This window comes from Manacus candei, unplaced genomic scaffold, assembly GCF_025592945.1.
Source record: "Manacus candei isolate 608988 ecotype Guabito, Panama unplaced genomic scaffold, ASM2559294v1 h1tg000047l, whole genome shotgun sequence".
Lineage (NCBI taxonomy): Eukaryota > Metazoa > Chordata > Aves > Passeriformes > Pipridae > Manacus > Manacus candei.
In genome coordinates, this window is record NW_026138095.1 from 1,370,652 (window position 1) to 1,381,720 (window position 11,069).

At 61.1% G+C, this 11,069-nt stretch overlaps 1 protein-coding gene across 1 annotated transcript; it reads right to left on the minus strand.

The window, feature by feature from the left end:
* Window positions 1-87: 87 nt before the first annotated feature.
* Window positions 88-7,400, minus strand: SSTR2 (somatostatin receptor 2). The gene is made up of 2 exons (XM_051797748.1): window positions 7,332-7,400; window positions 88-6,915 (listed from the first exon to the last, which is right to left on the minus strand). Exon 2 carries the CDS (start codon window positions 6,831-6,833, stop codon window positions 5,718-5,720), a length of 1,116 nt encoding a protein of 371 aa, XP_051653708.1. The 5' UTR covers window positions 6,834-6,915; window positions 7,332-7,400; the 3' UTR covers window positions 88-5,717.
* Window positions 7,401-11,069: the final 3,669 nt, after the last annotated feature.

Consider the following 11,069-nt stretch of genomic DNA (forward strand, 5'->3'; position numbering starts at 1 on the left):
AGGAGTAACTCCCATAGAGTAACCATGCTGGAGTAGCCAGGGTGTGTGGTCTCGTTGTGCGAAAATCCCATAAAACCCCTTTGGTGTTGGAAGTTAGAATGGGAAGAAAAAAAAAATCAAGGGTTTTTTTTGGAGTGATTTGTTTTATTTGCACGATAAGTGGTGATGTTGCTGGGCTGTGCAGCTGTTCAGAGACAAACTTTCAGTTTATAAAATTTCAGTCTATAGGAGTTGATAAACTTCTGGTTTATGGCAGAGTCAATCTCTTTACACGGGTGTGTCTTCCTCCTCTCCCAGCACACACACTCCTCCCAGGGCTGGTTTCTCCAGCAGATCGACCCCCCCCCCAGCACTTTACACACCCTCGATCTCATCAAATCCAGCCCAGAGGTGTTGCCACCCTGGGAAGAGAAGCTTCTCCTGTCCAGCTGCTCACTTTGAGTCTCTGAGACCCCTCATGCCCGTTTGTGGTGATGTTTCATGGAGATCGATGTGGGAAGAACTGGTTGCTCCTTTTCTGTCTCTTGGTGGGACTCCAGGATTGGTGCCTGGTTTGGGTGTCCAGGGAAGGGAATGGAGCTGGGGAAGGGTCTGGAGCAGCAGGAGCAGCTGAGGGAGCTGGGGGGGGGGCTCAGCCTGGAGAAAAGGAGGCTCAGGGGGGATCTTCTGGCTCTGCAACCCCCTGACAGGAGGGGGGAGCTGGGAGGGGTCAGGGTCTGCTTCCAGGGAACAAGGGACAGGATGACAGGAGATGGCCTCAAGCTGTGCCAGAGGAGGGTCAGGTTGGATACTGAGAAAATTTCTTCCCTGAAAGGGCTGTCCAGCCCTGGCACAGCTGCCCAGGGCAGTGCTGGAGTCCCCATCCCTGGAGGGATTTCAGAGCCGTGTGGATGTGACTCTTGGGGACATGGGTGAGTGGTGGCCTTGGCAGTGCTGGGGGATGGTTGGACTTGATGGTCTCAGGAGATTTTTCTGATCTTAGCAATTCTGTGGCTGTCTCCCAGGGAGGTGTCCAAGCCCGGGTCATATCCTGCTGCTCCCCCAGCTCCAACACACACACAAACACCCCACACACGCACACACACACATCCAGAAACTGTAGGAAAACTCTTTTACTTCCCTCCCCCCCCATCCACAACCCCCTCCCTGTGGCACAGACCGTGGCAGTTGGGAGCCTTTGCAGTGGGAAGGCTCAGTCCCACCCAGGACACCGAGGAATGACTGCGGGGGAGAAGAGCAGGGCTGGGAGCAGGGACACGCCCTCTGAGTGTCCCGGGCACAGCAGATCCATGGCCACTTCCAGAGCACAGCTACAGACACGGGGCACAGACAGGGGGTGGGACCCCGGGTGGCTGCAGCCCTGGCTGGGCAGGGAAGGGCTGTTAGGTTTAGCAGAGGCAGAAGTCTCCTGTCAGTGTGGGAGCAGCCTCTGGGGTCCCTCCTGGCTGTGCACAGTGCCACCCAGGGAGAGGGTGAGGGGAGCCAGGGGCCCTCCGAGGGGCTGTGTCAGGGTACAGAATAACCCCTCGGGCATGTCCACTATATACAGGTATGTACAATCCCCCATCCCACCCCTCCTCCTGCACACACAGCGTGGGGCAGGATGGATGCAATGTCCAGGCTTTGCATCCCTCGGCGTCTCCTGGGCAGGACACGGCTCCAGGCAGGATCCCCACAGTCTGGCTCTCCTCCTGCCCTGGCTTTTTGCAGTCCAGGTCCTGGAGCAGGCAGGGAATGGGGCTGAAATCCACCAGGAGATGCAGGTGTGAGGCTGGGATTCAGAGCAGAGGTGTCCTGGGGTCGGAAAGCAGCAGTTCCTGTCCAGACTCAGCAGGGGGAAGGCAGGTTTGGGGTCTGCTGTGCCCTCTGCTCGTGCCTTGGTGGTGATTCCCCCTTGGAGCAGCCCCAGAGGAGGGGATGGAGACTCTCCCTGAGAGGTTTGAAATCGGCTCGTTCACAGCAGGGGCTGGAAGAACCCCCCAAGATGTGAGAGTGGAGCCACTCCAGCACAGATCCAAGCCTAGGAGCTCTCCCTGCTGGGACGGAGCTGCATGGGGACCATGAGGCAGGCCTGGGAAGGAAGGGACCTCTCTGGGGAGTCTCCATCAAAGACAAGGCTCTTCCCACCGTGCCAGAGTCGGGAAGCCCTCTGGAGACACGGCAGTGCTGGTCCTTAGGAGATGGTTGCCTTAAACAAGTCCAAGGCAGCGCTGGTGCTGATGTGAGGAGCTGTAGGGATGCAAGAGGAAGGCTCCAGGTCCAGCCCACCTGAGTGGGGTTTGGCTACGGAGCACCGGGAGGCCCTGGCCACCACAGCACCCAGAGCCAGGTGGGCACAGATGGGAGCAGCTGGGATAATGTGGGAGCAGCTGGGATAATGCTCAGCCCGTGCTAGGACTGGAAGTCTCTTGCAGGACCGACCCACTGCAAACCCCCCGGGTGAGGCAGCACTGTCACACAAACGGGGCCGGATCCCGGATCCCTGCTCCCGGCGTCCAGGAGAGCGTATGGAACACCCAGGTCTGTGCTTCCCATCACCTCTGGTCTGTGTTAATGCTGTTCCCGCCCTCCCAGGCGGGAGCTGTCACTAATCCCTCCTGCCTGGGGGCAGTCTGTGTGTGAAGCACTCTGAGGCTCAGTCTGTTGGCTCTGCGATAACCAGCAGAGGTTTCTCATCGTGCCTCCAGCAGCCCTGAGAGGCTTTGCAGAGTAGATCCAATATGAGGTCAAGTTCCCACTAAAATCAAGTGGCTGGGAAGGAAAACTTCATTACTGGCAGCAGCAGTGGTGCTGATGTTTATTAGTCAGCAGTGAACCAGCAGAAGGTTTTATTTTGCTGGTTTTACTGTGAGCGCTGGGCTGTGGCTGTTGGCTCCCTCCCCGGGCACTCCATGGGGGCATGTTCCTCTCTCCTGTCCTTTTTCCCTGTTGATCTGTGGAAAGGTGGCTGTGGGGAGTCCTGGCAGCTCCCAGGAGCCACCTTGTGCCCCTGCCCTGGCACATCCCACCTCGGTGACCTTTGGGATGTTGGTGGCAGAGCTCCATGCCCCTCATTCCTCACCTGCAGCTCCATTATCCCCATCTCAGGAGAGTCCCCAAATGCAAAGAGGGGAAATTATTCTGGATCACAGCTCTGAGCTGCCAGGAGTGTCACTGCCTGGGGAGTTTGCCAGGACAAAGCTGACCTGGGCATGGGTCCTTCCCAGGGCTAGGAAGCCAGGCTTCCTGTATTTCAACCTAAAACCAGCACAGAGAGGGGGTGCTCCCAGCTGGAGGGTCCTGCTGGAGACCTCCGTGGGGTACAACTGGGAACAGGTGTCTCCCCCCACCATCCATTGGGATTTCCATGGATTTCCAGGGACTGCGTGGACAAGTCAGTCGCTGGCAAATCTGGGTCTGGCCCCGCTGCAGGTGAGTGCTGGGGGCTCACACCCCCCTTCCTCTCTCATCCCCACCCCCCTACACAGACACCTCCTTCCCCACCCACCAGGCACGGAGTGCCCACGGCCCCACTGACGCATCACTGCGGCTGTGACACAGAGCCTCATCCCAGCATGGGCTCTGCTGCTCCCAGCCATCCCCAGCCCGCATTTCCCTGTGGCATGACCTGCTGCTGGTGTTTTAATTCCTGCAGCATCAGCAGGGAACCCGGGCTCAGCTTTCCTCCCCCCAAGTGGTGCTGGGACGCGCTCGGTGCCCAGCCAGGGGACAGGGAGGTGCCCACGCGGTGCCTCTGAGCTCTTGAACACGTTCCTTGGAGGAGCAGGAAATAGTTAAAAGCAAAGAAATGCTGACGAGGCTCTGCTTTGTCTTGCAGAAACCCCCTGAGCCCTGTGCCATGTCCAGCAGAGCCGGGGAGCAGGTACCCAGCCTGGCACTGAGCCCTCTTTGGGGAGCTGGTGGGCCTGGCACAGCAGGATGGGATGGCCCGAGCAGGTTCTTGCTGCAGGAGCTGGGCAGAGCCGTGGGAAAACTTCTCCCAGAGCTGGTGCTCTCAGAGAATCGACTGGGCGTGTGTGGCTGAGCAAGGTGGCACCCCAGAGCAGGTGGCACCTCGTGGGCAATGCTCACCCTCACCCCCCGCATCGACTGTGGTGCCAGGTGAAGGCTCTGCATCCCCCGGTGAGGGGGAGCCCAGAAAGGGGAGGGTGAGCGAGACCCGGTCGTTTTCTCCACCTAAACCCCCGCGTTCCCACGGCTCAGCTCTGGAGCAAGAGCCTGTGAACAGCTCTGGCCTCTGGCACAGAGGCTGCTCCGGCTGCTCCGGCAGGAAGACGGCACTTCTCCCTCTCCCCTGGGCTTTCCCTCGCCTTCCTGCTGCGCTGTCCGAGGAGGGGCTTTGCCGGGGGTCAGGGCTCCAGAGCCCTGGGCTGTGCTGAGCTGGGAGGGCAGACAGGGACAGAGCCCAGCGCTCCAGGACAGTCTGGGGAAGCCAAATACAGCAGATGATGGGTCAGTCCCACCACCCCTCACCCTGTGCAGGGTCCAGGGGGCTGGACATGTGCTGCCCTGCTCTTCCTCGTTCCCAGGTGCTGGAAGCCCTCGTCTGCTCTGCCCGGTCCCTTTGGCTCAGGTGGGGTGGGGGCCAAGCCCCCAGCACCCTCCACCTCCCGTCCCTCGTCCTCTCCATCACCCCAGTCTCCAGTGTGACTTGCCTGGAAGGAGCAGGGCGGGTGTCAGCCCAGGGATCCTCGGAGCCGGGGCCGGACAAAGCCAGATCTCAGCCAGGTGCAGGAGCCCGTGCCAACGGTACTCCAAACCCCCGACGTGTCGCTGCTGCTTAAATACTTCCAAGGATTTCCCAGCAGGGGCCGGAGCTGGGCGGTCCTGCCGGGCTGCTCGGAGCGGCGATCCCGGTTCCCGGCAGCCGGCGCAGCGTGGGACCGATGCGGGTGGCGGGAGGGGCAGCGGCCAATGGGGAGGGAAAAGGGGGAAATCTTCCATCCGAGGAGAAAATCTGCGGGCAGGTGATGTCAGGGCAGCAGGAAGGAAAGGGCTCTCCTGCAGCGGGAGATGGCAGGGCTGCAGGAGGCAGGGCAGGAGCGTGGTGGGACCAGAGGGGCTGCCGAGGCGGCAGAGCTGCTTCCCGTGGGGAAGTCGCCTCCATCCTGGAGTGTCCCCTCCGGGTGGGGCGGCTGCTGCCAGCAGTGCGGTCACACAGCGCAGGGAGGCTTCTGGGGGGGGGGCAATGGAGGAACTGATAACCCAGGCAAAACGGGACCCCAAACATCCTCGTCTCCTGGGGAGGGCGATGGCAGGAGCTCGCCGGCAGCTCCCACCAGGTCAGTGCATCTCCATGTTATCACACACCCGTGGCCTCGGCCCCTCCTGAGGTCACCCCATGTGTCCATGTGCACCCACCCGTGCAGGGGCAGAGCCCCAAAGCCAACCAGCCCCGAGGGTGACACGGGGGAGCCAGCGGAGCCACCCCAGCGATACTTGTGGCCACGATGGCACTTTGGTGTCGAAATGCAGTGCATCGCCGTGAGTTGTTTTTGTTTTCCTGGTGAGGCAGCTCCTCTTGATCCATATCCTTCCCAGTGCTTGAAAGCCAACCCAGCAGAGCTCAGGAGGAGCCCAGCCGAGGACCCAGTGCCCAGGGGGTGCTCACTGCCCTCCCCTCAGCTGGCATTCCTGCCCTGACTCCACACGTGCCACCACCCTGCTGGGAGCAAGCGGGGAGAGGAGAGCGCAGGAAGGACAACCCCGCCGTCCCCTCAGATGCTCGTCTGCAGGTCTCCGTTGAGCAGGGTCCTCTGGGTCTCCGTGGTCTCGTTGAGCCTGGATTTGTCCTGCTTGCTGTCGCTCCGGTCCGCCTCGTCCATGCCGCTGACCTTCACCAGGCACAGCACGTTCTGAAAGCTCTTCTTGAAGTTGTCGGACAGGAAGGCGTAAAGGATGGGGTTGGCACAGCTGTTGGCATAGCTGAGGACCACCACGAAGTCGAACATGCCCTTGAGGACAGGAGTGGGCACGATCATGATGGAGACCGAGGAGACGTTGAAGATGTAGAAGGGGAGCCAGCAGAAGATGAAGACGGCGACCACGATGGAGACCATCCTGGTGACTTTCTTCTCGGACTTTTTCCTCTTGGAGGAGCCCACTCTGATGCCTGAGGACTTGACTTTGATAATGATGAACAGGTAGCAAAGGCAGATAATGGTGAGAGGCACCAGGAAGCCCAGGATGAAGGCGTAGATGATGAAACCCGTGTACCAGGCGCCCGACTCTCCCGGCCAGATGATGGTGCAGCTACTCCTGCCGTGGTTGTGCTGCACCCCAGCATAAATCATGATGGGCATGATCACCAGCAGGGAGACGCCCCAAACGGCCACATTGATCATTTTGGCTGTCCTGGGCCGCCTCCACTTGGCAGATTTAATGGGGTGGACGACAGCCAGGTACCGGTCGACGCTCATAACCGTCAGGCAGAAGATACTGGTGAACTGGTTGATCCCATCCACCGTCATGACAATTCTGCAGAGGGCTTTGCCGAAGGGCCAGTGCACCAGGGCCACCTGCATGGCCAGGAAGGGCAGCCCCAGCATGAACAGCTCGTCGGCGATGGCCAGGTTGAGGATGTAGATGTTGGTGATGGTCTTCATCTTGGCATAGCGGAGGATGACGTAGATGACCAGCGTGTTCCCGCACAGCCCGACGATGCAGACCACGAAGTAGATGAAGGTGAGGATGGCATTGCTGGTCAGGTCGAAGTGGTGGCCCGTGGAGTTCTGCGAGGTGTTGGTGGGAGCCTCCAGGGAGAAGTTGTCAAAGGGGGAAGCCGGGGAGAACCAGAAGGCAGTGGTGTTGGGCAGCTCGTATTCCAGCTCCATGGCTCTGCCGGTCCCTGGGCACTGCTGGCTCAGAGGAGCTGAGATGTCATCCTCCCTTACTCTGGGGGTAGAGGAGAAGATTCTAGAAATCAGAGAGTAAACAGAAATGAGGGATTCCTGGGGAGCATCTGCCCACCCTGCTGCCAAGCTCCGTGGCAGAGGTGCTCCCAGCAGAGAGGTTCCCCTCCCCGAGTGGTCTGTGCGGACACGCCACAGCTCCTCCTGTCTCTGGCGATATCGGAGCTCTCACGATCCCCCCATCTCTAACCGGCGTGACCCGGTGGGTGCGATTGATGCCCGGGAGCACCGAGCGCTGCTGGAAACCCCTCCCTGCCGCCCGGCCGTTCTGCGGCTCCAGCCCCTTCCCTCCCAGCCGGGACCGGCACCCCGAGCCCGGACTGCCCCGCTGGGCGACAAGCTCGGGGCAGGGGAGCCCCCACCCCCCGACCCATCGCTCCGCTGCCGGGGGGCACCGTGCGGGGCTGTCCCGCCGCTCACCTGCTCCCGCCGCCTCCGCCCGCCCCGGCCCCGCGGGCACCGGGGAGGCACCGGCAGCGCCCGCGCCCCGCTCGGCCCCGCTCGGCTCGGCCCCGCACGGCTCCGCACGGCCCCGCACCGCTCCGCGCGGCTCCGCGCACCCGCTCCCGGCGCGGCTCCGCCGCTGGACCAGCACCGGCTGCGCCCCGCCCCGCGCGGGGCGGCTCTGCGGGACCGGGGCGGGGACAGCCCGCACCGCCCTGCGCTGCCCACCTTTGCCCACGCTGCCCACCCTGCCCGCGTTCCCCACCCTGCCCACAGCCCTGCCAGCCCCCCGGCGAGCCCAGCCGGGAATCTCTGGGTGCTGCGTGACTGGCACTGGAGCCTCTGCTGCTCTCAGAGGCTGTGGGTGCGTGGCAGAGGGTGCCCAAAACAGGGGCCCAGGGACATGTGTAGGGACCCTGATTCCCCCAGAGCGTGGTGGGACCTGCCTGGATTCACGGGGCTTCCAGATGGAAACATCCCGCAGGACCCCTCGGCTCCTTCTCCTAACACAGCCGTGGCCTCACTCACTGGCTCCTGCTCTAGGAGCAACATTTTGGTTCAGCCATAGGCTCAGCTTCTCCTGATGTCTCCAGGGCCACCAGGAGATGGATGGGGTGATGGCAGCATGATGGCCATGCCATGACCCCAGGATTTTTCACCTTGCCTCCAAAGACAAGCCAAAGCAGGTCCTTGCTGCTCCTCACACCTGGCAGAGGTGGGAAGGTGATGTCGAAATATTTGGGGTCTCTGGGGACTGGTGCAATACAGGTGGCTCCTGCCACAGCCTCTCCCTCTGCAGTGACCCAGTGATGACGACTGGAGGAGGAAAACCAAAAAGGAGAGGTTTGGGGCAGCTAACCTCTGTTCTGGTTTGTTTGAGATCTTGAAAGCAATTAAATAATCACTATTCCTGCCCTCCTTTCCATCACTTCTCCAAGAGACAATAGAAAGCAGGAAATTAAGAGTGACTGGGAACAAAGAGCCCGGTGCTGAGGCTGCTGATTGTGGCGGGAGGTTCTGGTTTGCACTTCACCATCCACCTCCCAAGGCAGATCTAAAGACATCAGGTCCTGGAGCACGAGGGAGAGTCATTATCAGCCTCATAAATCTTTAGGAGGCAGGAAAAAACTCCTTCTGGTAGAGATGATGTGGAAATTAATATCCCAGTAACTGTGAGAGGAGGGAAGTTGCGGCTGGAGATGGTTTGGCCGATGTGAGTGGGGGATTGGATCTCTGTGGGTGTTCCCTTTGGGGTTTCCCAAGGAATGTCAATCCCTGGGATGCTGTTCCAGGCAGGGTTGGCTGCACGTGCCCCCAGGACCATCGTTGTGCAGGAGGGAGCACTGTGTGCCAGCGTGGCACAGGAGAGAGCTTTGATGCCCTGTGACCTTTTCACAGTTGTTTTATCCTCTCTTGGCTGGTTCCTGTGCCCAGGAGGGATGCCCTGGCTGTGCCCTTCCCTCGGCCGTGGGAAGAGCGTGGTACAGCCTTCCCTGTGTGCATTTCCTGTGCTGCCTCCTTGGATTTCTCCCGTGAGTAGGTGACGCTGCCACATCCCTTCCCTGGGTCCCTTGGGCACCAAGCCACAGCAGGTCATCAAACGCCCCTCCCCACCTCCTTGCCCTGGCACTGAGACCACCCCAGGCTGGCAGTGGCTTCTCCCAGCCCCCAGTGTGGTCCTGAGCATCATCCTCCCCCTGTGCCAGGGGATGGAGTGGCGGGGCAGGGGGAGTGCAGGGACCCCGGGATGCTTCCAGCTGGCTGGGGCTGCCAGCAGAGCATCAGGGCTCCAGCCACCCCCAGCCCTTCCCTTCCACCTCCGTGGGAAGCTGGGGCCGGGGAGCTGGGAGAAGCCAGCCAGCAATCTCACTTGGCTAAACCCAGATCTGATCTTCATTAAAACCCCCATAAAACTAATGAAATGATGGCCCGGTGTGTATTGAGGAGCTGATCGGAGCTGACATCCATCCAGGAGGAGGGCAGCAGCAGCTGGCTGAGTTGAGAATCTGTCCTTGAGCCTTTTGAAGACATATTTTTTTATCCTGTTTAGATTTAGGGTTGAATTAAAGCCCAGTGCAGAGTCTGATCTGTGTCTCTGGGTGGTCCCTGGTTCGGCGAGACGCTGTACCCCAGCAGCTGGTTTGGTGCTGGCAGATAAACTCCTCTTTGTCCTTTTGCCTGGGAAGCATCCACTGTGTTGAAAAGCAATTTACTGGCAGGGCTGGAGAGAGGAGAAAGGCACGGCCCCTTCCCACACGGCCGAAATAACCCCTGGGAGAGGGGCACGGCGCTTACGTGACCACAGAGTAGTTTTTAAAGTCCTTCCAAGTTTTCTGCCATCTATTCCCAGAGGTTCTGCAAGAGTCCCAGTGGAAAACAGCACTCTCGACCCCTGTCCTGGAAATGAGTGTTGTAAGGAGCCGGGTTTGGATGCCAATGGAGGGGTAGGGTGAGCCGGCCTTTCTCCCAGATCCGTGGAGGGCAGGCAGTGACATCTCCAGCATTCTGCAGGAAGGAGGGAGACTGTGTTGGACTGGAGCTCTCTGGGCTGGGCTGTGAGATGGTGGAGGGGAACTGGGGGGCAGCTGCTGTTCCATAGCAGTTGGGAGGGGAAGGATTTGCCCCTGAGCGCAGCCAACCTGAGGATCCCCGAGGTTCATCACCTCCTGAAGATACTCATCTCTCTCTGGAGAGCTGGCCCCAAGCAGCTCTGCCTCTGCTGTGCCCAACCCCACTCCTGCCCTCAGAGGGCCCCTGCTGTCCCCCATGGCCGTGGGGACAGGGCCAGCACAGGCAGGGATGACCGTGGTGTTCCTCTCTCCTGGGTCCTTTGGGTGGCACTGCCCTTTCCCTGCCCTTTCCCTTCCCATCTCCAGCCCGGCGGGCACAGGTGGTTTGGTGGCTCTGCCGACGCCTGGCTGGAGGCTGCCAGGCTCCGCTGCAGGGATGCCTGGGCTGGGGGAGGCTTTGCTCTCTGCTAATTAGCCAGATAAACAGGTCTGGACCATCTCCCCGCACCCCGAGGCGTGGCAGGACCAGGCTGGTGGCTGCCAGATCTAATCGGGCAGCGTCTGCAGCGGTGATGGATGGGCAGGGAGAGGAGCTGGTGCCTTCACCTGCGCCCAGGGCAGCATCCAGCCCCCGCGGATCCGGGGCTCTCCGCAGCCCCGGTGGGTCGGGGGCTCTCCCGGGGGAACCCCGCACCCGGCTCCGGCTCCTGCCAGACCTCCCTACAGCCGGTTCCTTCCTCCCTCTCCCCTTCTCGCCCTGGAGTTTTTTGCCTCCGTAATTAGTATATTGATCTCTGGAGGGGCCGGGGCCGGGCTGCAGCGGGAGCAGCAGTTCCCGGTCAATCACAGCACCGAACCCCGACGCTAACGAGCCTTTGGCAGTGGTGGGCTGAGGTCCCGGCTCCTGCCCGTGCCTCTGCCCGGCTCGCCGGAGGGTCCTGCGCAATAAATCGGGAGTGAACAGCCTGGCTTTGGCAGCCAGGCTTTGTTCCAGCTGGAAATGTCAGGGCTGGTGACAGCACACGCTGCTGCTCGTGTCCCCTCCTGCTCGGAGCAGCTGGTGGAACTCTGTGGCCCCCCGGCCCTGCAGCGGGTCCAGCCCGTCCCTCGGGACGAGCCCAAAGCCAGCGGAGGAGCACAAAGCTGCTCCTTTGTGCCCTGGGGCTGAGAGGGGACAGGAGCTCATGGGGGGGGTGGCCCGACC